The sequence below is a fragment of the Equus caballus genome, chromosome 16 (genome assembly GCF_041296265.1).
Source record: "Equus caballus isolate H_3958 breed thoroughbred chromosome 16, TB-T2T, whole genome shotgun sequence".
NCBI lineage: Eukaryota > Metazoa > Chordata > Mammalia > Perissodactyla > Equidae > Equus > Equus caballus.
The window spans coordinates 58,456,299-58,482,728 of NC_091699.1; the positions used below are offsets into that span (position 1 = coordinate 58,456,299).

Genomic DNA, 26,430 nt, shown 5'->3' on the forward strand with positions numbered 1-26,430 from the left:
CCAGTTCGGATGACAGGCACAGACCTATGGACTGCTTATCAAGCCATGCTGTGGCAGGCGTCCCATATATAAAATACAGGAATATGGGCATGGATGTTAGCTCAGGGCCAATCGTCCTCAGCAAAAAGAGGAGGGTTGGTGGCAGATGTTAGCTCAGGGCTAATCTTCCTTTCAAAAAAAGGCTTTTGTTTTAAATATTTTGGCTAAAAATGTTGATGTGAAAGAAGGCAGCCTATACATATTTCTGTTAACTTTGGTTATTTATATTTTTTAATTATTCAACAGCAGCCCCTGATTATCAATGGTCCTCTCCTCTCTCTCTCTCTGTTTCAGCTGTGATCCCCCATCAGTTCCCAAGACACACAACAGTTCCCTCCTGCCTCCAGACCCTTCTCTGCACGGCATCCCCTCCACCTGGATCACTACTCCCATCCACCTCCCACTTCACCTGGGTAATTATTATCTATTCTTTAGGTCTCAGCTGAACATCACCTCCTGAGGGAAGTCTTTGTTAACTCCACCATATCCATTCTCCCTTAATGAGGTTAGGTTCTCCTGGTACTTGTTCCCATGGCACCTGATACTTCTTCATGGCACTCGACACACAATTATTCAAGTGTAACTTTTCCTTATTAGCTATAAGAACAAGAAACCAACAGTCTGATTTGCCAATGTATTGGTGATCAATAAGTATTTGATGAATGGCATTTTAACTGAGCTATCTTGACAGAGTTTCCTCCTATTTTAAAAAAATTCAAAGTTGTACTTAGTTCTACTTTTTGTTTCCTAAATATTGCTTAATGTATCTCTTCAGTTTAAATGCATATTCACTTTACAAGTATAAAAGCAAAATTTCATTTTCCTTAAATACGATGCAAAATTTTAAATATTTTACAAGGTTTAGATGTAAGATTACGTTGACTCATAAAAATGTAAGTAATTATGGAGGCTGGCCCTGTGGTATAGTGGTTAATTAAGTTTGTGTGCTCCGCTTCAGCAGCCTGGGGTTCACAGGTTCAGATCTCAGGTATGGACCTACACACTGCTCACCAAGCCACGATGTGGTGGCATCCCACATACAAAATAGAGGAAGACTGGCACAGATGTTAGCTCAGTGTGAATCCTCCTCAAGCAAAAAGAGGAGAATGGCAACAGATGTTAGCTCAGAGCCAATCTTCCTCACCAAAAAAAAAAAAAATAAGTAATTATGAAAAGAATTAATGCCTGGAACATGTCTGGAAATTATCCTCCAGGAAATCTGCTTAATGCTAGGCTGGAAAAATTGGGCACTGACTCAGGAAACTTAAGACCAGGAAGGACACAATAGTGCATTTAAAAGACAGCCCAGCCAGCTACATGTTCTGCCCCTTCTGTGATCACGACATATACCCACTGAGTTCTTTAAAAAAAAAAAAAAAGTCATTCTACTTAGGAGTAGCAGAAAGGATGGGCTGGCATTCAGGTATGGATGAGAAAATTAAGCAGAGGATTTATTCCTAGTCATCAGAGGACTTTTTAGCAAAGCATTAAAAACTTTGTAGTACACATTTTTCTAAATTACAAATAAAGAAAATTATGCTATAAGTGATCAATAATGAAAGATACAGTATTACCTAATATTCCCATATCTGTCCATACTGAAAGAACCATGCTTGACCACCATCTTGAAAGGTAGTTGGTGTTAGCAAGGCTTCCAACCATCATATGAACAGGGCCTTTAACAAAGCAATCCAGTTTCTCCAGTGTGTCACTAATGGGATTGAAACAAAAAGGTGATTCTGGCTACACTGAAAGGCATCAAATAACAAGGGATTATTATTATTAATGACTAAAATTTCTTGTCCCCCTCCTACATGTGAGCACAGTGGTGGATGCTCTACTTATACTACCTCGTAGACTCCTCCTCAATACCCTGAAATACAGAAAGCTATCTCTATTTAACAGACAAGTCAACAGGTTCAAGGAGCTGAAATAGTTTGTCCAATAAAATACAACTGCTAAGTAAAAAAGCTGGAATTTAATTCTAAGGCCTATGCTCTTTCCTTTACAGCCTCTCTGGGGAAGTAAGGTGTTCAATGATGTAGGGTATTAAAATTGCAAAAGAACATGGATTCTCTTTTCTGTAACCCTACATTCTAAAATGGAAAATTACGCTCCTATACAAAATACACACACAAACAAAAACCAAGCAGCATTGTGATGGGAAAGTCAGGTGGCTCCATCACTCATTAGTCCTCTCAATCTTGCCACATGATTCAAATCCACGCCTTGGCAAAATGTCTAATTTACTACACGGCATGGGTCTTCAGGTAACCATAACAAAATATTCAATCTACACATGCCAAGGGTCCACCATTTGCAATCAGCAATACTTACATTTTATTCTAACAACTAAAGCAGAAATAATTGTACACATATTGCAGGATAAAGCACATAATTAATTATGCTAATATTGAGGACCGAGATTTTCTGTGAAGAGAAAAGAGATTCAAGTATAATTTTAAAGTTTTAAAGGTCTGTAATGTTAAACATGAATTGAGAGTATTAGTGTCAAATCATGATTTATTTTTAATATGCTATATTTCCAAGATCTTTCAACTAGAAGCAGTGACAAAGTAGTAGCAATGAGCAGCCCAAGCATTCAAGTTATGCTTTCTAAATACCATTCCCCATAAAAAAGAATATTGGCTGATTCTGGGTCTGAGAGAAGCAATATAAAGGTGAACCTAGGAAATCTTGAACAGAAAAACAAGGACATTATCAATGATTGATGGATTCACGTGAAAAGGACACAAGAGTAAGCTTGAAGGGACTCCCACTAACAAAATGTTGGACAACCTGAGCATCCGAAGAATAGAGTATAATTGACTGAACTATATAGAATATACAAAAATCCTTGAGACTACATAATGATACTAAAAAAAATGAAAGCCTTAACCAATGGGAAAAAGAAAAAAAATCAAAAACCCTCTGATTTACTACCACTGGAGGTGATTATTAAACTAACTCTTTACTCTGAAAATTGGTCCTTAAAAAGAAGAATCAATTATTTATCCTGCCTTTTCCATAAGAATTACAGTAGAGATTAATCAAAGAGCCCCAGTTAATAAGGTAAAGTTCCTTTACACAGAAGAATGCCAGTTTGTAAATGTAAAAGAAAGGATGCAATAAGAAAAATCACCATTCTGTAACCCCTGGATAAAATAATTGATTCAAACAAAGATTGCTAATGGATGCTAAAATCATTAGACAAAAGACTTACAGAAACCAAATACTCACAGTGCCAAAGTATTATCTTACAGATTACCTGCTAGCTGCAAAGGGAAAAAAAGTTACCTTTTCCATGAAGCGGCCTGGCCATCATAATCTTAAGCAATCAAACTTAAATCACCATTAAAGATACAACCAGATAGCAAACACTTCCTGATATGTGATACAATATGAAGTACACAGCATTACCTACAAAATATTCTGTTTAAAAATACTTTAATCGCACTTTTCAGTCTAATTTTCAATTTGCAAGAAATAGAGGAATATAAATCAAGTTAAACATCACCAGGATGAAATAACCAGACAAATCCAGAAGAATGTGGGACATTCTACAAGACAGTTATCATCAGACCCTTCAGACCAGACCCTCCAAGAAGTTTAGGTCATGGAAGAGAGGAAGTGGGAGGGAACCATCCTAGATTAAGAGAGAGTTAAGAGGCACGACGACCAAATGCAATGTGTGAAACCTGTCTCAGTTCTTCTTTTTTTTTAGGAAGATTAGCTGCTGCCAACCCTCCTCTTTTTGCTGAGGAAGACTGGCCCTGAGCTAACATCCGTGCCCATCTTCCTCTCCTTTGTATGTGGGATGCCTACCACAGCATGGCGTGCCAAGCGGTGCCATGTCCATACCCAGGATCCGAACCGGCGAACCCCGGGCCACCGAAGTGGAACATGTGAACTTAACCACTGCGCCACCGGGCTGGCCCCATCTCAGTTCTTACACCAGCATCAGTAGGAAATACTATATTCTTAGTATCTCCTTAAATGCAGATGTCCATGAAAACCAAACCAGGATAGAAAAGAACATTTTTATTAACTTTCCAGCCTATGGAAGTTAACATTTCATTGTACTCTACTCACCTCCACTTAGCAGCTTCATGACTAGCCACAGCTCATCTTTTACCACAAAAGACGTGTAGTAAGACACAATATTAGGATGATGGCACTGACTCATGGCTTGAATTTCTTTCTACAAAGAAGAGAAAACATAATAATTCATTATATGTAAGCCTAAAACAACACTACAAATTAGTGAATCCAGATTTGGAAATCCCAAGGCTATATCACAACCCTTCTGGGATCTCCATGGCTCTGATCTCTTCAAGAATGGTTAAACCAAAAAACCACTTAGTTTCCTTCAGTCCATTCTGACTCTGCTCCTTTCACTCGTTACACTAGGAATCTTTGAAACCAGAAACATGCACTGTTTATCACACTCTGGCACAGCACCACACAGGCCTCCACTGTAACACACATTTTTACTTCAAGGTGCCCTTGAAGAACCATCTTGGGAAATCTGGTTTTAGAGCCACAGAGAATAATTACTAATAAACAGAGGGTGGTTTTTGGTTTATTTGGGTTTTTTTCAAAATATTGTTTCATCTCATTTTTGTGAAATGATTAACAATTTTCACGCTAAAGAGAAATATACTGAAAACAGGGCAAGCTCACATACTAAATCCAAAGTAGAAACCTGAGCCAAAAGTCTAAGCTTACACTATCTTAGTTAACGACTTTAAATTAGATATGGTGTGATAAAACTCCTTATAAAGGCTTGTGTGATCAGGGCCCTGCTTACCTCTCTAGTCTCATTCCTATTTCCTGTTGACCCTACGTGCAACATACCCCAGTCCTCTGATCCAGCCACAGTCACTTCAAGTGAGCCACGCTGCTTCTAACCATGAACATTTAACACTATTGTTCCCTTTGCCTCAAATACACTTTGCTCATTTTTGCCTAGCTAAAAATGCCAATCCTTCCTTTTGATCTCAGCCGAAATATCATTTCCTCCCAGCTCCCCAGTTTGAGTTAGGTGTCCCTTCTCTTGGCTTCCAAGTTCCCTGTATATCTCCTTACATCATGGCACATATGTACTGGATGGTACATCAGATAGTTATTTGTCTGTCCCTCCCTGCTAGACTGAGAGCTCTGTGAAGGCAAGTACTTAAAAGTGGATTCCTAAATATTGTGGAATTTACCATACTATACTGTAATTGCCTATTTATTTTTCTGCAGCCCTCACAAAACTGTAAGCTCAATGAGAGCCAAGACACTGTAGTCCTGGCACTTATCATTGTGCCTGGCACAGAGTACACCTTCAATAAATATTTGCTGAATGAATGAAATCCTATAGCGCTTTTACAGCTTCTACTTCTTCATGTACTTGCCCTATGCCCTTGGTATCTGTTCAGTGAGATCAATTGTGTAAAAGTTGCCCACAATCCCTGATTCAAAGTAGTGCTCGATAAACCCTAGTTTTTCTTTTCTCATCTTCTGTTACTTGAATGTAAATTCCTTTACAGCAAGAACCTTGTCATATGCATTTTCGCAACCCCTTGAAAGTCACTAGCACAGTCTTCTGTACTAAAAGCAAGGTAAATATGAAGGAAAAGGAAGAAGGAACTAAAGTAAGCACCTGCCTATTGACATAGTTATACAGGATTCGAAGAGATAAGATATGTACATATGAGAGAGTATATATAGGACAGCATATATGTGCCAAATGAGTAATAAAGATATTAAATGTTACGAGAATCCATGGGAAAGAACAGTTAAGGTAGGCAGGAAGTCTTCACAGAGGAGGTGGGAACGAGGTTTAGTTCTGCAGGATGGAAAGATATAACAGCAGCACAAGGTGCAAGGAATATATAATTACAAAAAAATGATGAAATATGCAAGACAGATTTCAGGACACAATGACTAAACCTGTCTAGGGTAAGTAGTTGATGGTTTCATCAGATATTTACCAAGCACATACTATGTGCCAGGTGCAGTGGTAGGTGCCTCATGAAACTTGTAGTCTGGTGAAGAAGTTAGACAAATACTAACTTACAACACAAATTAAGAAACAGTTTGATAGAGGAAGTATTAGATACTATATGATTCATCAGAGAGGCAAATTATCAATGAGTAATAATCAGGGAAGGTTTCCCATAAGAAGTTTTACTACTGAACTGACACTGAAATAGGAAAGATAAGGAGGTTTCTATGAGTTTCGATTGTTTAATTATGCAGGATCATATCCTAAAGGACCTTGTAACTGTGTTCAAGAATTTAGGCTTCATCCTAACAGCAACGGAAAGGCATCAAAGGTTTAACTATATTTATTTTTTCACAAAAATCACTCTGGCTGTAACGTAGAAAATAAATAAGAGAAGGCAAGACTAGAGACAAAGACTCAGTTTAAGGCCATTGGCATGATCTGGGTGAGAGACGATAGTGGCCTGAAAAACGATAAATAGCTAATTGCTCGGCTGTAATCACTGCACTGTGGTCACATTACTGTTAGGAGGTGCTGGGTGAACAGCTTATGGGAAGCTTCTACACTGCTCTTGTAACCCTTTGGTAAGTTTACAACTATCTCAAAATAGGAAGTTTAAAAAAATAAGTGGCAATATGAATGAAAAGAAAGAGAGGAGTAAAGAGATAATATTAAAGAGGTATAAACAAGAGAACTTGGTGACTAGTCAGATGGGGGATGTGAGAGAGACAGAAATCACATGGGAGAGTAACAATTAATGCAAAGAGTTGGGATCAAATTGTCTAAGGTCTTAAATGTTAAGCTAATGGTTTTGAGCTTCATCCCGAAAAAAGGGTACTACAAAGGGTTTTCTAACAGGAGACTATCAGAGAACCATAAAATTCAAAGGTTAAAAGGGCCTTAAATATTCCTTTCCTTCTCTTCTATTCCTTTAAAGGGGGACAAGGAACCTTCCTTCATCTTAACTGACATTGAAGTTATTCTTTTCCTTTTCCTTTCAAAAAGAAAAGTAATTATATAAGTGCTTTGTAAGAGTGGTATATTCATTCTGACTCAAATTTCTCAGAAGCTTCCTCAACACTTAATAAGTGAATTCCACCTCTACTAATGAAAGTGTTTTCTTTAAAGTCATCTATTATCTGCTAACACCAGATCTTTTGTTTGGACTTTTTAGTTCTCCACATGAAGCTATCTGAAGCAATTTTTAGGGATGACTTTTCACTGCTTCATGAAACTCATTCATCTTAACTTCTATCACTTACTCCCTAGTTTTCTAATTATCCCAACGTAGGCAGTTTTCCGCCACTTCACACAATTCAGTCAGTCTCCAAGTAACATTAATTAATTCATTCATTCATTCATATAGAGTGAACAAGTCTTTGCCCTCATGGATTGCTCATTCTAGTACTAACAATTTTTCTATCTATAAAATGTCTAGGGAATCTCTATCTTCCTTTCCATTGTCACTGTCACTGCCTGAATTTAGAGTCTCAATAACTCTTGTGTAGTCCAGTGTTCCTCAAGCAACGGGATGCAACTCACATGGGTCATGAAACAAATTTAGTGAATCGTGTTAAAAACAAACAAAAAGAAATAGAACAGAAAATTAGAATGCATTCTACATCATATAATTAAGAACTGTTTTATGAAAATATTGTTTCAGTTATATTAATATTCATGAATATACATGTCACTCCTTCCTGATTCTTAAACCCCTGCCCAGCAGGGTCTCCATCTCTGCCTGTTCAAAGTCTCCCAAGCCCTGGTGGTCCAGGACACAAACATCTCCACAAGGCCTCCACCTTTGTAACTGGGAATTCTCTTCCTCCTCTTACTTCCACAGTACTTTACACCCTTCCTAGGCATTTGTCACACTGTGCTTTGTACAGCAGGCAAGAGCCTTAACTCTAAAACTCTTAATGCTCCCCTCTCAGATATTTGTCCAATGAACCTGGTCATAGCATCTACTAAAGAGAAAAATCGCAAAATACTGCACTGTGTGCCTTCTTTGAGAAAAGCCTGTGAGTAAAATCTTCGGAGAAAATACATGGAATAAGATTTCACAGCTGATTTTCCCATCACACTTAGCAAAGGTTGTCAGATAAAAAAAATATTTTGACAAGAGAAAGGAACAATATACTGCCTCCTCACTAATAACTGTCACACAAGATAGACACCTGTAATCAGTTTACATCAGCACTCTCTGGAGATCCAGAGCACCTTTTCTGCATTATAATAAAGATAGTTTTGAAACAAAATTTTAAAATCACAACGTCAAATGTTTAGTATGTCGATCTAACAGATTTTTTTAAGGCAAACTGAAGGGCTTCATATCTCTCAGAAATAGAGCCCTTGGCACTCAGATCTCAGGTCCTGACACCACGAACACCACAAATAAATCAGGCATTTTTTATATTCCTGATGTTTCTTCAGGGTTTAGTGGGATCTTAGCTGCTTGCCTCCCAAAAAACCAATTATCTTAAACTTGCTTTACTAAAAGTCACTCCCCTACCTTTACTTACTTACCAAATATATAAATACTATATTTGCAAAGTAAAGCTTATTGGAATATGTGAGCAAAACTTACGGGAAATCTAACCAATTTTTTTCCTTTTACTAGGCTATATCAAATTTGCATTCCTCTAAGAAAGGCCCTAGAGTAATAACACAAATGTTACTTTCAAGTATATCAAAAGATATGCGAATAGATGTTCTTTCTATTTTTTAACTAAGATGATAATCATTTTGTTATATGAAGTAGACAATAATAGACTTGAGTCAGAGAGACCTGATTTTCAATCTAGGCTATCACTTACCATGATTTATTGCCCTTATCTATAAAATGGAGCTACTGCCTATCTCAAAGAGAGAGTTATGAGGTTAAAGCACACTTAAGTGCCTGGTGCTGAAAAGATGTTTGCTATTATTATCATGTTATTTAAAACTTTGAGCCTCAGTTTCTTCAGTCATGAAGTAATAAATAATAAGACTTTCATTCATATTTACACTATCCTTATGGATTATGTAAAATAACTGGCAAATGATAGGAATTTATATTGAGCTTCTCAAATTCCAGTCAATACATAGGTTAAAAATATTGTTTTTCTTTAACAGAACTAGTTTACAGTTTAGACGTCTTTTATGATGACTGCAGTTCAAATGTCCAAATGGTGCTCTAAGGTATTGCTGGAATCTGTAAGTCCAAGATCATCAAAAAAGATTTCAATCAGCATCTCCTTCCAAGTGTGTGTTCGCTCACCAAAGACGGCTCAAGATCACTCGAGGAACCCACTTCTTCAGCTTCTGCTCATGCATTACCAACTCCTGAAGAAATACATTTGTTTCATCTGCTTGAAAGTTCGATATATAATTCTATTATCTCTTTTCCTTTGATTCCAATTATTTCCTAAATCAGTACAGACTACACTAGAAATTAAATCCAATCTAGGACAATGGAAAAAAACTTCTGCACCGTCAGATCATCCCAGTCTTAATTCCTGCCCTTTCTATCACTACCTGTACACCATTTTAGAGAAATTACTTAATAAAATAACAATATTAGTTCATATTTGTATGGCAGTTTTCAAGTACTGTATCATTTGATCTTCAAGAAAAACCTCATGAGTACACAAAACAGATATTATTTCCTTTAAGCCAAAGAAATTGAGGATTTAAAAAGTTAAATAATTGAAAAACTATCTCATTTCCCTTGCTGAGCAGTTAGTACATAGTTAAAACTACTCTGGGTGTCATGGTGCATAAAAGAAGTAGAAAACAGTCCCTGTGTGACTAGCTTTTAAGGCTACAGAACATCTCTTACAGCTATTGATCCCTGGGACTCCCTTTCTTCTGCCTTTTCCTAGCCTTTGCTAGGATATGCCAATGCTCCCTGGGGTCATTCTCTCTCCTATCTTGCATAAATGGTCAGAATGCAGATTGGTACCATGTTCCTAGGAGGCCAAAAGTCTTTTAAAGGATATTCTATTTGACTCAGGAATCATAATTGAATGATACTATTTTAAAGAAAGAGAGAAGTAAGCAAGCATTGTTTATAACAATAAAAAAGAGGAAACAAAGTAATTGTCCAATACTAGAGAATAGGTTAAATAAAGTGTGGTCTACCTATTTAATGAATACTACATACATATTGAAAATTATATTAATTCATATTTATAGATACAGAAAGACTTCTATGATAAATTTTTCAATGAAAAGAACAAGTTTATGATTACATTATCATAAAAATACAAAGATGTTTAAATGCGCAGTCTGAAAGATTATATAGCAAGTGTTAAATCTCAGCATGACAGGACAACTAATTTTTTTCTCCCTACTTATCTTGATTTTTATAAACTTTACTACTTAATGAAAAAAATCACAAACCATTTTTCCAAAAAGAAATAAAAAACTTCAACTTATTTCCCACTCTAATATGAATACACAAGAGTATATCACTCCATATAAGAAATATGAGATGTGCATACCAGGAGTTCATCCATGCTAGTTTGACATTTCTCAAGGTTTATCCGTTTGATTGCCACTTTCTCCTTTTTAGGGGCACAATACGCTGCTTGGACCACAGCCGTTGCTCCACTCCCTAAAGATAAATACATAAATGAGCAAATAAATAGACACATAAAAACATGACATTTCTAATTCCCACACAATTTAATCAAGAGAAGAATAATTCTTATCTTGTTCTTAAACTCAACATGAGATGCAGAGAAACACTCTAAAAAGTAGGGTGTCAATAAAAGCAAAAGCCTCAACCAGTTCATAGAATCACCAATAAATACTAGAGCAAAAAAAACCTGTTAGGGTTCCAGTTCTAAATTATGGCTCACATTTCCCTGCTCCTCTCTTCTAAAAACAACTCAATATCCTAGAAATAATTCAATAATCATAAAATGACTCTGAAAGGTAGTAAGAAGAGGGTGGACTGGCTAGGGGGCTCAGGATGTGAGGGAAAGCACCACTGTGAGTTCACTGGGTTTCCTTTTATCTCCCATATGTCCATGAGTGGGCACCAGAACAGCCTGAAACCCAGAACCACAAATAGGGATAGACAGACAGATAAACAAACAAATGAGAAAATCCTGCTTTCTGGCTAAAGGACTGTCAAAGGGGAAGCTCTGCAGAGACCTAGAGGGGAGACAGATTCCCCAGTCTCTACCCAGGACAGTGTGGGACCCAATCCACTACAGTGTCAGTATCAACATCAGCAGGGTCTCCACCCCACACCCAGACAGCAGTAGGCCAGATTGACCACAGGGCCAACTATGTCCCTGTCCCACACCTGGGGCAATGTCCAGCCAATCTGTCCTTGGGAGTAGCAGAGCTGGGAACCCACACCCATCAGTAAGCCCAGGTAACACCTGTAGAGATCAAACAGGAGTGCCCGCTGCGCCAAAAGAATAAAACAGAAGAGAATAGCACTGCAAGAACTCTGAAAACTAAATTATCACAGGAATTACACAGCTCACAAAAGTAGGCTAGGACCTACACACTAAACCCAAATAGAGTAACTACCTACTAAAACAGAAGATTTAAATAGGATCAAGAGTCTCGTAGCATTAATATTCTGAAGGTCCAGGATATAATTTTTTAAAACATCACACATCATACCAAGAACCAGGAAAAACAAACTTGAATGAGAAAAGACAACCATACTGATGCCAAGACAACAATGAATCACATATTGGAATTATCTGACAAGAATTTTAAAGCAGCCATCATAAAAATGCTTCAACAAACAATTAAGAATTGTCTTAAAACAAATAAAAAAACAGAAAATCTCAGAAAGAAACAGAAGTTGTAAAAAAAATTGCCAAGGGGCCAGTCCCATGGCCTGGTGGTTAAGTTCGGCGCACTCCACTTCAGCAGCCCAGGTTCAGACCTACACCACTCATCAGCAACCATGCTGTGGTGGCGAACCACATACAAAATAGAGGAAAAGAGACTGGCACAGATGTTAGCTCAGGGCGAATCTTCCTCAAGCAAAAAGAGGAAGACTGGCAACAGATGTTAGCTCAGGGCCAACCTTCCTCAGGGAGGAAAAAAAAAAGCACCAAATGGAAATTATACAACTGAAACATACACTTTCCAAAGTAAAAAATTTGCTGGATAAGCCCAGCAGTAGAGTAGAGATGACAAAGGATAAATCTGGTGAACTTGAGGACAAGATCAGTAGTTTACTCAATCTAAAACAAAAGAGAGAAAATAGACTAACAAAAAGAACACAGTCTCAGGGAGCAGTGGGATGATAATAAAAGATCTAAAATCCCTGTGGTAAGTAGAATAATGGCCCCCAAAAGATGTTCATGTCCTCATCCTTGAAACCTGTGAATGTGACCTTATATGGCAAAAAAGATTTTGCACATGTTATCACATTAAATTAAGGATGGAAAGATTATCCTGCATTATCTGGTTGGGTCCAATGTAATTACAAGGGTCTTTATAAAGGGAAGGCAGGAGGGTCAGACTCAGAGGAAATGAAACAATGAAAGCAGAGGTCAGAGTGATGGAGCCATGAGCCAAGGAACAAGTACAGATGCATGCAACAACATGGATGAACCTTGAAAACAAGCTATGTGAAATAAAACAATCACAAAAGACCACATATTGTATGATTCCAGTTATATGGAATATCCGGAACCGGCAAATCTAGAGACAGAAAACAGACTAGCAGTTGCCAGTGCCTGGGAGAAGAGGAGAATGGGAAGTTACTGCTTAATGGGTATAGGATTTCTTTCTGGGGTGATGAAAATGCTCCAGAGTAAGATAGTGGTGATGGTTGCAAAACACTGTGAATATACTAAAAAACACCCACTGAATTGTACACTTTTAAAATGGTGAATTTTATGTTATGTGACTTTTATCTCAATTTTTTTTAAAAAGATAAGGGAACACTACAAACAACTTTAGCTCATAATTCAACAATTTAGAAAAAATGGATCAATTCTTTGAAAACAACTAATTATCAAAACTCAGCCAAGATAAAGTAGATATCATGAATAATCCTATAACTATTAAAGAAACCAAATTTGTAATTGAAAAGTTCTCGAAAAAATCCCTAGGCACAGATGGTTTCACTGCAGAATTTTACCAAATATTGAAAGAAAAATTAACAGCCATTTTACACAATGTTTTCCAGAAATGGAAGAAGCAGGAACACTTCCCAATTAATTTTATGACGCCAGTATTGCCAATACCAAAACCAGACAAAGACATCACAAGAAGACTACAGACCAGTATCTCTCAGGAACTTAGCTGCAAAATCCCTAACAAAGTATTAGCAAATTAAATCCAGCAATAGATAATACACCACAACCATGTAGTATGTATTCTAGGTACGGAAGGCTGGTATAACACTAAAAAAAAAAAAAAAAATCAATGTAACATACTGTATCAACAGATTAAAGAAAAATAATTACATGATCCCATCAATTGACATAGGAAAGCGTTTATTAAAAATCTAACACCATTCATGATAAAAGCTCTCAGAAAAGTAGGAATAGAGAAGAATTTCTTCAACTTCACAAAGAACATACAAAAAAACTTATAGCTAACATCAAACTTAATGGTGAAAGACTGAATACTTTCCCTTTAAGACTGGGAAAAAGGCAAGGATGTCCCTTCTCATCACTCTTATTAAACATAGTAATGGAAGTTCCAGCCACCACAATGAAGTAAGAAAAAGAAATAAAAGGCATCCAGATTGGAAAAGAAGAAATAAAACTGTCCCTATTTGTAGACGAGATGTTTGTCTATAAAGGAAATCCCAAGGACTCTACAAGAAAAGCTCTTGGAACTAACAGCAGAGTTCAGCAAGGTTGCAAGATACAAGATCACCACACATAAATCAACTGTATTTCTATGTACTAAGAACAAACAAGTGGAAACCAAAATTTGAAAACACGTACCATTTACAATTGTACCCCCAAAATGAAATATTTAGGTATAAATCCAATAAAATACGAACAGGATCTGTATACTGAAAATTACAAAAATTGATGAAGGAAAGCAAAGAAGATCTAAATAATTGGAGAGACTTACCATGTTCACGGATTAGAGAACTAAACATAGTGAAGATGTCAACACTCCCCAAATTGACTATATTCAGGTTTAATGCAATTTATATCAAAATTCCAGCAAAGTATTTTGTATACATAGACAAGCTCATTCTGAAGTTTATTTAAGGCTATTCTAGGAATAGCCAACACAACAGTGAAGAAGACAAAGTTGAAGGACTCACACTATCCAATTTCAAGACGTCTTATATAGTTAGAGTAATTAAGACAGTGTGGTATTGACAGAGGGATAGATAAACACACATACAACTAACAGAGAACCCAGAAACAGATTCACACAAATGTGCCCCATTGATTTTTGACAAAGGTGCGAAAACAATTCAATGGAGAATAACCTATCAGAATGGCTAAAAAAAATTCTCTTTTTCAGTGATAAGACCAAATGTTAGTGAGGATGTGGTGAAACTGGATCACTCGTACATTGCTGGTGGGAATTTTAAACGTAGTACAGCCACTCTGGAAAACTGTTCGGTCATTTCTTTTAAAACTAAAAATGGATTTGTATAACTCAGCAATTGTATGCTTGGGTATTTATCCCAGAGAAATAAAAACATATGTTCACACAGAAACCTGTGTATATGAATGTTCATAGCAGCTATATTCATAATAGCCAAAGACTGTGGACTACCCAAATATCCTTCAACAGGTGAATGGTTAAACTATGGTAAATCCATACAAAGGAATATTACTCAGTAACAAAAATGAACAAACTGATATGCACAATTACTTGGATGAACCTCAAGGGCATTATGCTGAGTGAAAAAAAAAGCCAATCCCCAAAAATTACATATTTTATGACTCCATTTACGTAACACTCTTGAAGTAACAAAAATAATAGAGATGGAGAACAGATTAGAGATTGCTGGGAGGTTGTTAGGGATGTGGTGCGAGGGGTTGGGTTCAGCTATAAAGGGGTAGCCTGAGGGAACTTTGTGGTAGGATACAGTTCTGTATCTTCAGTTTAGTGATAGCTACACAAAGATACACATGTAATAAAATTGCATAGAACTATACACACATGCACACAAATGACTGTGTATATAACTAATACATAACACAGTACATGTATATAAAACTATCAAAATCTGAGTATGTGCTGTGCAGTGTTAGGGGAAAAAAAGGCCTGGGCCTCAATCCATCCCTTACCATTAATAAAATAATCTTCAAACACCATTTTCACAATGTCACTACTCAGATCACTAAACCACAGCACATACTTGACACTGTACTACTTGATAACTGAACACGTTAACTTATTTTCCTTAGCCAAGACATTATTTTATCCCCATCTCCATGCCTCAATGCAAGCCATTCACCCTGCTTTCTACCACCCCCTCCTTTCAAAGCCTAACTCAAAACTCACCAAACTTCAGGAAGCTCCAAAGAAAACATACTTAGATTCAAACTTAAGCTCCACTACTATTAGCAGACTAAGTCTTCATTTCCTGATTATGTGCCTGGACATGGCAATGCTCAATAAATGCTGCTATTGTTCACTTATTTACCCATTATCTTATTTTTGGACGTTTAAACTGTTAAAAGACATTGCTATGTTTCCTCAGGTATGTGGCATAGGGTAGGTTTATATGCTTCTAAAGTAACTTGAATCTTTACCAAAACATACGAGGACAAATCATCCCCACCAACTCCGCATCTCTACCCATTCCATTAAAAGTGTAGTTTTTGTCAACATTTTAATCATTGGTATGACCATAGACTTAAATGTTCCCCTGTACAAATACTCAGCCTTGGAAGGATGAATTGTAAACACTAAAAGAGGAAAAATGTGCTATCATTAAATTCTTTCCTCCCTTCGTCTCTATTCTCTCATCCTCTTTCCAAATAAAAAGCAATAGCACCAAAACGTTGGCAAAAGAGGGCACAGGGGATGAAAAAGTGCAACATGAATTGCAGAGTAATTATATTAAGAAAAAGCAACTTTGAGCAGACTGCTTCATGTAAAATGCAACATGCTTTCAATATTCTGGGAGAAATACTACCTAGACACTGGCACAGCACTTACTTTGGAGAATGAGATATTTACTTTAATAAGACCCTGTATCAGACTGAATAAGAGCTAATTAGATCATCTAAAAGAAGTATATGGCACTTTAACATCTAGGGCTTTAAAACTTAAATTTCTAAGAGGAAAAAAGCAAAGAGCAAAACACTATAAAAGGATACATATGTGTTAAAGTGTTCTGAAATGATACACAGAAACTATTAAGAGTGGTTAATATAATGGAAAAGAAGCATCTATCATCAGAAGACAAAAGAAAAAATACACAGTATTCTGTCTTTAGATGTCAATGCAGAAAAGTAAGATTAGGTAGGAAGTCCATTTTCCCTAATTTACAAGTCATATTATTATTTATATTACCAGAAGAAATCACTTCTATTTCTATTATCTTAAAATGAAATATCCAAATCTTCTAGAAGATTTCTGGATTTCTAGCAAAGAAAAAAGTTATTTCAGTAGCCAAAGAAGCTGCAAATTCTGCAATCATTTTCAAATTACAAGTAAACTTATATGAACATCAGAACATGGCAAAGAATAAAGGCTATCTTAAACATGAATTGAGAGTCGCCTTTGTTTATATGGTCTAACAGTAGTGAAATACCTAAAAAAGTTAGGTTCAGGCATCACAATTTAGTCTTTTGAATTATCATTTATTGCTCCTATATTCACTCAAATATTTACTTTAAGAATCAAGATTAACATACAATGTATAGTGTATAACACTTTCGAACAGAAAGTTAGCAATTTTAAAAATCTTTCCACAAAACCACAGCAAGTTACCACTTCACACCCACTTGGATGGCTATAATCAAAAAGAGAGGCAATAACAAGTGTTGGTAAGGATGTGGAGAAATTGGAACCCTCCTACATTGCTGGTGGGATTATTAAATGATGCCGTCACTTTAGAAAAGAGTGTGGCAGTTCCTCAAAATGTTAAACATAGATTTACCATATGACCCAGTATTTCCACTCCTAGGTATATACCCAAGAGAAGAGAAAACATGTACATGTAAATACCTGCACACAGATGTTCATCACAGTATTACTCATTAGAGCCAAAAAGTAGAAACAACTCAAATGTCTACCAACTAATGAAGAGATTAAGAAAATGTGGGATATCCATACAATGGAATATTACTCAGCAATAAAAAGCAATGAAGTACTGATACATGCTACAACATGGATGAGCCTTGAAAACATGCTAAGTAAATATGCCAGACACACCAGGCCATATATAGTATGGCCATTTCTATCAAATATCCAGAATAGGCAAATCTATAGAAGCAGAAAGTAGATTAGTGGTTGCCAGGAACTAGAGGAAGGGAGGCATGGGGAGTGCTGCAAATGGATATGGAGTTTCTTTGTGGAGTTACGAAAATGTTCTAGAATTAGATAGTGGTGACAGTGGCACAACTCTGTGAACATACTGAATTGCACACTTTAAAAGGGCAAATTTTACGGTAAGTGAATTATATCTCAATACAGCTGTTATTAAAAAAATCTCTTCAGAGGGCTGGCCTGGTGGTGCAGCAGTTAAGTTTGTGCACTCCGCTTTGGCGGCCTGGGGTTCAGAAGTTTGGATTCCGAGTGCAGACCTAGGCACTGCTTATCAAGCCATGCTGTGGTGGGCATCCCACATATAAAGCAGAGGAAGATGGGCACAGATGTTAGCTCAAGGCCAATCTTCCTCAGCAAAAAAAGGATTGGCGGTGGATGTTAGCTCAAGGGTAATTTTCCCAAAACAAAAAAAAAACTCTCCTAGTATGTCACCAAGTTTCTAATAATAATGTGCTACAAACATACAAAATTGAAAACAATTTACATATATAACTATATAATTCAACAGATGTATTTGTTACATTTAAGTCCATTTGAAATTCCTGATTAATCTCACACATACACAGCCACAGTCAACACTGACATGGCTTAACCCAAATCACAATTATAACAAACTAAGTAAAAACTCTGCATAAAACTCATATAATACAAAATTCAAAATAAAATCTGATATTCAAGAACAAGTTCACCATTCAACATCATCTAATACTAGTATACTCGAACTATTTTGACAATAATTTAGGAACACTAACATATGGCTTGATAAAAATGATCCAACATGCTACAATTTGAATAGTTTGCAGTTTGCTTCTTGGCTGGGCTCTCTTTATTCTGCAAATGAGTACAGGTCAGAGTTGGGCAGAAGGTTAGTATTTGCCATTATTTCCTCCCTCTCCCATCCCTTCCTCCCCTAATTCCTTCTGCGTATAAACCCTGAAGAAAACTTAACTCTCTCTTTGCTTTCAGTGAGAGGTTGCTGCTGCCCCACTCTGGGAAATGTCAGAGAGGAAGGAAGTTAATCACTCAGGTCACATACCTGTCTGGCTAAGATGAGAGGCATTCTCAAGTCACGGAAGATACAATGTGGCCTCTACAGAGTACCTGTGGTCCCAGAGCTAATATGTAAATATGCTGCCTGATTCTTTATCATTTTAATTTTCACAAATGTACTACCTATGGGTATTCTTTTTAACTATTATTAATTCTCAAACCAGTTATTCTACCCCTAAATAATCCAAAATTGATTGATTATCTTATATACACAAAACCTGAAATACTAGCTTTAAGCATACTAATAACATGTCCACATAAATCAAAACAATGCTGGGGTTAAAAATATAGATATAGGAATATCTGATTTTAAGTTTAGTTGTTATTAATTCCTAGTCACTAGTCCAGAGAATTAACGTCACTAATAATGAAACACTAAACCTAGGTATTACCAATCATAATTGTTTATATACTAAAGTACTTTTCTTTCACCCAAAGATTCACTCACTTAATAAACAAATCTCCCTAGGAGCAAGATATTAAATTCTGCTGTGATTTAACAAATGGCCAAAAGACAAGTTGTTAACGTTGCCCACATCTGATGATAAAAAGAGAATTTCAGGCTCTAATTCTTCTATGCTAATAATCACTTTCATTGATCTTCATATGATCTTCCCAAAACAAATGCCAAAATACTATTCAGCAATCAAAAAATATTTTAAGGTACTAACATAAAGGATTATGGTTATGCAATAAAAACTCTTTATTTCCAACACCACTAATTCAAAATAGCCAATGATGTTCTATCTTTCCTTAGAAAAAATTTCACTTCACAGAAGACAGCAACTAATAAAGTAAATACATGGATAGGGAAGAATATCTTAAAAAATATAATTATTTTAACTACCAATTTTTTGCAAGAATTTAAAAATATAAGATTAGAGATACAAACTTTAAAAATATTTCATCTCTTCTTTAAACCAGGTTCCTTCCTGTGGAATTTTTCAAACTACAAGTCAATTTACTGGGTTTCAACCATCATTTTTCTTAAAGGAAATAAAATCAAATAGAAAACATCATATGCATTGCACATGGTAACAGTAAATGTTATTTGGTAAAACTTTTACTTCAGTATAAATACACATGCAAATGTGTAAAAGGTGTCTCTTAGGAATGGTTTAGTCAAAGTGTGAAAGCTACTGCTCTAATGCCCTCTACTGAGCATCGGCCTAATATGAATATAACGGAAAATGTAAAACAATGTCCAATAAAATATCCTAATTCAGACTTGCACTATTTTACACTGTTGTGCATCCTTGATGCACCATTCCCTATGTTCCTCATTTCTTCCACCCTTGCCCTGTCCTCTCCTAGTTAGCTCTTTAACTGCAGTGTTAGTGTACACTACACACAAGAAAGGATTCATGTGCAAAAATATGAATGAGCTTTCTCCTGAAATCCTTCAAACTGGGTAACTTCATCTTTCGAGACAGAAAAGGAGCTGCCCAAAGGCATGAGGGGGACTAAAAAAATTTTCAGACTCTCTCTCTGCTTTACTAGACACAGACATTGAACAGAAAGTAAAAAAAATGGGTATTATCCCTGACTGTGAAGAAAAAATAAATCAAATGAACCAAATCAACTGAAGATATTTCACCCAAAATTTTGGTCAGCCACCACTATAACAGATATATACTCTAAAGGTTTGTTTTTAAGTATTTTTAGTAAGGTTCTGCATTTACTAAAGAGCTAGCCCAGACTGTTCATTCTGAAAGATGACTAAGGCATTGTCACCTGAACCATGGAAAATACAGGAACTTACAATTTCGTAAACCGTTTTCTAAATAAGGCCTTTTGTCACAGTCATCTTGAAAATGAAAGCTCCAAGAACTGGTGAAACAGCTGTAAGAATAGTCATCATCATAAAAATCATGCTATTTGCTCCACACAAAGATGAAAATAAAGACACATGGCCATATGCTTTGAGTAATTATTCAGGCAGCCTTATGGTTTTGCAATGAATCACCCCTCTCTCCCGTTCACTCTGTGATCTCCCATCTCAACGGATGGTAACTCCATCCTTCCGGATGCTCCAGCTAAAAGTCTTGGAATCTTCTCACATCTAATCCAATGGCATATCTCTAACTTCTAAATATGTTATATCCAGCATCTGACTGCTTCTCACCACCTCCACTACTACCTGTTTCCCCTGGATAACCTCTCCTTCCGCCCTTGCACGCTTACAAAACTATTCTCCACATAGCAGCCCAAGTTATCCTTTAAAACATAAATCAGAGCATATTCATCCTCTGTTCAAACCCCTGAAATGATTTTTAATCTTCCTCAAAGCAAAAGCCAAGCACCCACAATGACTTACGAGGAGGCCTCACACAGTCTGATGGTCAGGACCACACACCCCTACCGCCTTACTCTTTTGATCTCTTCACCCATCTGCCTTTCACCCTATGTTTCACTCCACTCTACCCACTCTCACCTCCTTATTTCTTAGTCACTTCAGCATGCTTCTACTTCAGGGCCTTTGCTCCTGCTGTTCCCTCTGCTCAGAACAAACTTCTTGGAGATAACCACAACATTTACTTCTTCACCTCCTTCAGGTCTTTCCTTAAATGTCACCTTCTCAGTGAGGCTTTCCCTGACCTATTTAAAACTCATCTCTGTCCCTAGCAGTCCTCAACCCCTACCCCTGCTTTATCTTTGTCCTTCACCACCACTACATTATAAACTCCATAAAAGCAGGGATTCCTATCTGTCTGCTTCACTGCTGTATCTTTAGCATCCAGAACAGTGCCTGATACATAAGGGGAAATCTAATAAATATCTGCTGAATAGATTAATCAATTAAGTAGTGGCATATATTTTCAAGGAAAAAAATTACTCGCTTAGGGCAGAACAAACAAAAAAATAGCCCAGTCTTCATGGGCATTACCTCACTATTACCATGGTGGGCATTAACGTTTATTGAACACTTACTCTGTGTGCCAAGTACTATGCTGAGCACTTTTTTTACTAGCATTTCTTTCGTTCATCTAATCCTCACAATAATCCCATGAGTTAGGTATTATTGATCTTACAAAGCAAGTAAGAAAAGCAACATAAGCAAAAGTAAGACTTAGGTCATAAATTAATAAGAGGCAGAGTAAGGCCTAGAAACCAGAACTGCACGATGTTTCAACATCATGCTCTTAATTGGTAGGCAACTGCCTCTTCAGATTAAAGCTAACATTTATTAACTGATTACTATGTGTCAGGTTAAATTACTTATTTGCCATGTCTTATTTAACTATTTTAATTAAACAAAAAAAAACCCTGAGGCCAACATTGTTAGTTGCCTATCCAAAATACCATTTTCACTTCTTTAATAAGGTAACTTCGACCTATTATGTGAAGTAATAATGTGCCCAGCTTCATTTCACAGCCTCCCTTGCAAAGGGCCAAATTACACAGTTCTGGCCAATAAAAAAGAAATGGAAGTCAGTGAGTTTTCTTTCCAGGAAAAAAGCCCTTTGAAAGGGAGCCAACTGAGTTGTCATGTGCTTTTGTCCTTTTGCCATATTCTCCCAGCCTGGATTGAGGCTAGAGGTGGAACAACTATCTTGCAACTATGAGAATGAGAGTCAAGTGCTAAGTGTGGTGGAGAGAAAAAACTAGGAGCCTGGGTGCCTCATGGCACATAGGCTGCCACTCCAGCTTTCTTGCTATATAAACAGGGGAAAAAGCATTTTATTAAGTCACTAGTTTTTGTTCTCCACTACATGCAGCCAAATACAATCCCTATTTGATAGAACCCTCTGAGGTTGTTGGCCCAATGCTGGCCTTCTTGAAAATGTCACCATAGCTAAGTCTCCCAATCAGAGGGAGAAAATACTGTAAACTAACCATTAAGCATCACTCTACTGATAGAGCACAATGTCCTTCACATTTATAGAGGGGTTAGAGGTGGGATCCTGGAACCAGAATTTGGAAACCACTACTTTAGACATCAAAATGTGTGGCCTGGGGCCGGCCCCGTGGCCGAGTGGTTAAGTTCGCACGCTCCACTTTGGCGGCCCAGGGTTTCACCGGTTCGGATCCTGGGCGCTGACAATGCACCACTCATCAAGCCATGCTGAGGCAGCATCCCACATGCCACAACTAGAAGGACCCACAATTGAAAATACACAACTATGTACCAGGGGGCTTTGGGGAGAAAAAGGGAAAATAAAATCTTAAAAAAAAAAAAGGGTGGCTTGTGAATAATTAATAAAAACAAAAAAGGAGAGGGGGAAAGTAGAGAATAAAGCTAGTGAGTTTCCTTCACCAAAATGTCAAAGCTAGATGAATCATACCTTACTAAAAACAGATCTTAAAGAACAATTTTCTAAACCTAGTCTGAGGTAAACAGTAAATATTTACTGAGATTTTTCAAGACGCATAACAATAAAAGCCAAATGGCACAGCCGTTGACAGGCTGGTTTCCCACTCTGCCATCATAGTGTATTGTGGGCAATACCAGGGGTGGCAGGCCCTTACACAGCTGTACTATCTGTCCAACATAAATCCCTAAATCCATCTAAACTTGAATGAGATCTGGAAGTAAGAAAAAAAAAGATGCAGCGATGTTCCAATAAGCATTACAACAGAGTCAAAATATTTCAATGTTACAAGATTTCAAATTGCATAGTATTTCATATTTCGTGGTAATAACAAAAATTAGGAAATGCAAGGACAAGGAGAAGGAGAAAACAAGAAAGGCAGAAATAACAACCACCACCATTTTACGGAGCATTTGATACAGGCAAAACACTTTTTATAAACAATTACACTTAATCCACATAACAGCCCCAACGACATAGGTACCATTATCGCCATTTTACAGATAAAAAGCTGACACTAAAACCAGTTACATAAATTGCTTAAGATCACATAGGTAGTAAGAGTTTACAAAGTCAGGATTTGAACCCAGGTCATTCTAACCCCAAAGTCCTTACTCTTACAGTTGCTTTGACACATGTCAAATATAGTACAACGCCTGGTCAGAAAGTGTAATACGATAATAGGGGTAAGGAAGGAGCCTCAAAACACTGAAAAGATGAATGATTAATAGTGGGAATAATACTAACATCTTTTATAAGTAATCATACTTAAAGAACTTCAAATCTTGCCAAAGCACGTTTAAGATGACACAATTCTTTAAAAGGAAGTCCACTGAATTCCCAATCTGTATGTTTTTATTATGTTCTAGGAAAAGAATTTTCTCTACTCTATAGGATTTCACCAGAAAGAGAGAGAGCAAAACGGAATGGAAGAAACTAACCCCACAAATATTATAGTCATGTGTCACTTAATGACGCAGATACGTTCTGCGAAACGCACCATTGGGCAATTTCGGTGTTGTGTGAACATCATGGAGTGAACTTACACAAACCTAGATGGTACAGCCTCCTCCACATCTAGGCTACACGGTACTAATCTTATGGGAGCACTGTCATAAATGAGGTCCACCACTGACGAAAACGTCGTTATGCAGCGCATGCTGTAGTGCTAAGTAGTACATGTGAAAAAAAATTACAATTCAAATAAATGTATGTGCTTTGATGAGCAAGGAGACACCCTTATATCACTGCCTTAAAATAAAATCCTTTGAAAACAGAAAATTCAAATGACCCCCCCCAACCTTTTTTTCTGGACTCCAATCATTTGTTTCCTGAAAAAATTGAGTATAATCTGAAGAAATCACAAAGATTCATTTTGAAAACTACAGCTTATTACAAAATACTGTATTCCAAACATTTCGATATGGAAGCAAAATTAGAATAAGAATACACTGCTTTATTGAGCCTTGCTACTCATACTAGGCTGCGGTTCAAGGAAATGATGGGATGAGAGAGCGTTTGAAGAACAGAGTGGAAGGATGTTAGGAACTTTCAGGAACTTAGTAATGAGAGGGAGAACATTTAAAAAATAAAAAATAGGATACACAAAAAAGAACAAATCCTACTCCATCCAAAAGGGTTATCTACAAAATATCTGCTCCTATCAGATTTTTTCACTGCCAGGATATTTCCTTTAATCTGTAGGACTATGACCACATCTTCCAGTTTATATTCAAAAACCAATCAAATGCAAATGCAGGAATAAGGATCCTTAATTAGGCAACAGGAGAACTGGACACCGTATTGGCCCTGCCACTCCTTAGCTCTCTAATAGACAAGTCATTTTACCCTTCTACATCTCAGTGTCTTCATCTGTAAAACAAGATGGTTCACCTTACCTTACTCCATACAGAAAAATTAACTCAAAATGTATCAGAGACCTAAATGTAAAAGCTAAAACTATAACACTTGGAAGAAAACAAAGGAAAAAAATCTTTGTGATGTTGGGTGAGTAAAGATTTCTTAGCTACAACACCAAAAGTACAATCAATAAAACAAAAAAGTGATAAACTAAACTCTAACAAAATTCAAAACTTTTGTGCTTTAAAAGACAGCAGTAAGAAAACGAAAAGACAAGCTACAGACTGGGAGAAAATATTTGAAATCATCCATCAGGTAAAAGACTCATATCCAGAATGAATACATACACACACACCCCTATACCTCAATAAGAAAACAACCCAATGGGCAAACCAAATGGGCAAAAAGTTTCAACAGACATTTCACCAAAGTAGAGAGATGAAAAGCTAATAAAGACATGAAAAGATGCTCACCATCATCAGTCATTAGGGAAACGCAAAATAAAACCACAGTGAGATACCTCTTCACACCCACTAGGATGGCCAGAATCAAAAAGACAACAAATGCTGGCAAGCATACAGAGAAAAAGGAAACCTCATACATTGCTGATGGGAATGTAAAACAGAACCCTCACTTTGAAAAAGTGTGTCAGGTTCTTAAAAAGTTAACCATAAATTTACCATCTGACCCACCAATTCCACTTAAGAAAAATGAAACATGTTCACATGAAGATCTGATGTGAATGCTCAAAGTAGCATTATTCCAAACAGCCAAAAAGCAGAAACCACCCAATATCCATCAAGTGGTGTCCAACAAAAAGGGATAATGCACTAATACAAGCTACAACATGGATAAACCTCAAAAAATATTATGCCAAGTAAAAGAAACCAAATGCAAAGGATCATGCATTATATTATTATATTTATACAAAACGTCCAGAAAAAGCAAATTTATAAAGACAGAAAGTAGATTTGCATTTGCCTGTGGCAGGGGGTGGGAACAGGGAGTGACTACAAATGGACATGAGGCATGTTTTTGGAATGATGGAAATGTTCTAAAATTGGATTGTGGTGATGATAGAATAACTCTGTAAATTTACTAAAAAACTATAGAATTGTACACTTAAAACAGGTGGATTTTATGGTATATAAATTATACCTCAAAAATTGTTTTAAAAAATGAAAAATATATTATGCTAAGTGAAAAAAGCCAAACACAAAAGACCACATATGATCCCATTTATATAAAATGTCCAGAAAAGGCAAATCTATCTATAGAGACGGAAAGTAGATTTGTGGTTGCCTGGAGTAGGGGTGGGACAGAGATTAACTGTAAACAGGCACAAGGGATCTCACTGGGGAGTTAAAAATATTCTAAAACTGGATTATGCTCATTGGCTCATGATACAGTAAATTTACTAAAAATCACTGAATTTTATACTTAAAAATGGGTGAATTTTCTGGTATTAAATTATACCTCAGTAAAGTTATTTTAAAAAATAAAGTGGTCAAATCACATTGGAGTTCTTAACCTTTTATCCATGAACCACTCTGAAAATGAGATGAAGACTAACCCTATTCCAGAGAATTGAGATTCCCTTTTGCCCGTCCACAGACACTGTACTGGTCTGAGGACACCAAATTAATAGGTCTCTAAATCTCCAGAGCACTATGCCACCTTACTAACAAAGGCACTAGGAATGCCCATGATCATCCTCTTCACCCTAGA

General features: G+C 36.7%; 1 protein-coding gene across 9 annotated transcripts in view; it reads right to left on the reverse strand.

Annotated features, from left to right (window-relative positions):
* Positions 1–26,430, reverse strand: part of OXSR1 (oxidative stress responsive kinase 1) — a 99,184-nt gene that overhangs the window by 70,712 nt on the left and 2,042 nt on the right. For 6 of the 9 annotated variants that reach the window (XR_011426973.1, XM_005600817.4, XM_070237977.1 and 3 more), the window contains exons 2-3: positions 10,516–10,628; positions 4,132–4,240 (exon numbers count right to left, since the gene is read on the reverse strand). Coding sequence is in view for 8 of the 9 variants with exons in the window: in XM_005600817.4 (XP_005600874.1) it covers positions 4,132–4,240; positions 10,516–10,628 (222 nt within the window). In the remaining variant the exon portion in view is untranslated. Of the gene's footprint in view, positions 1–1,613; positions 1,751–4,131; positions 4,241–10,515; positions 10,629–26,430 lie in introns of all 9 variants that reach the window. The other 3 variants (XM_070237980.1, XM_070237979.1, XM_070237978.1) reach the window with 1 other exon arrangement.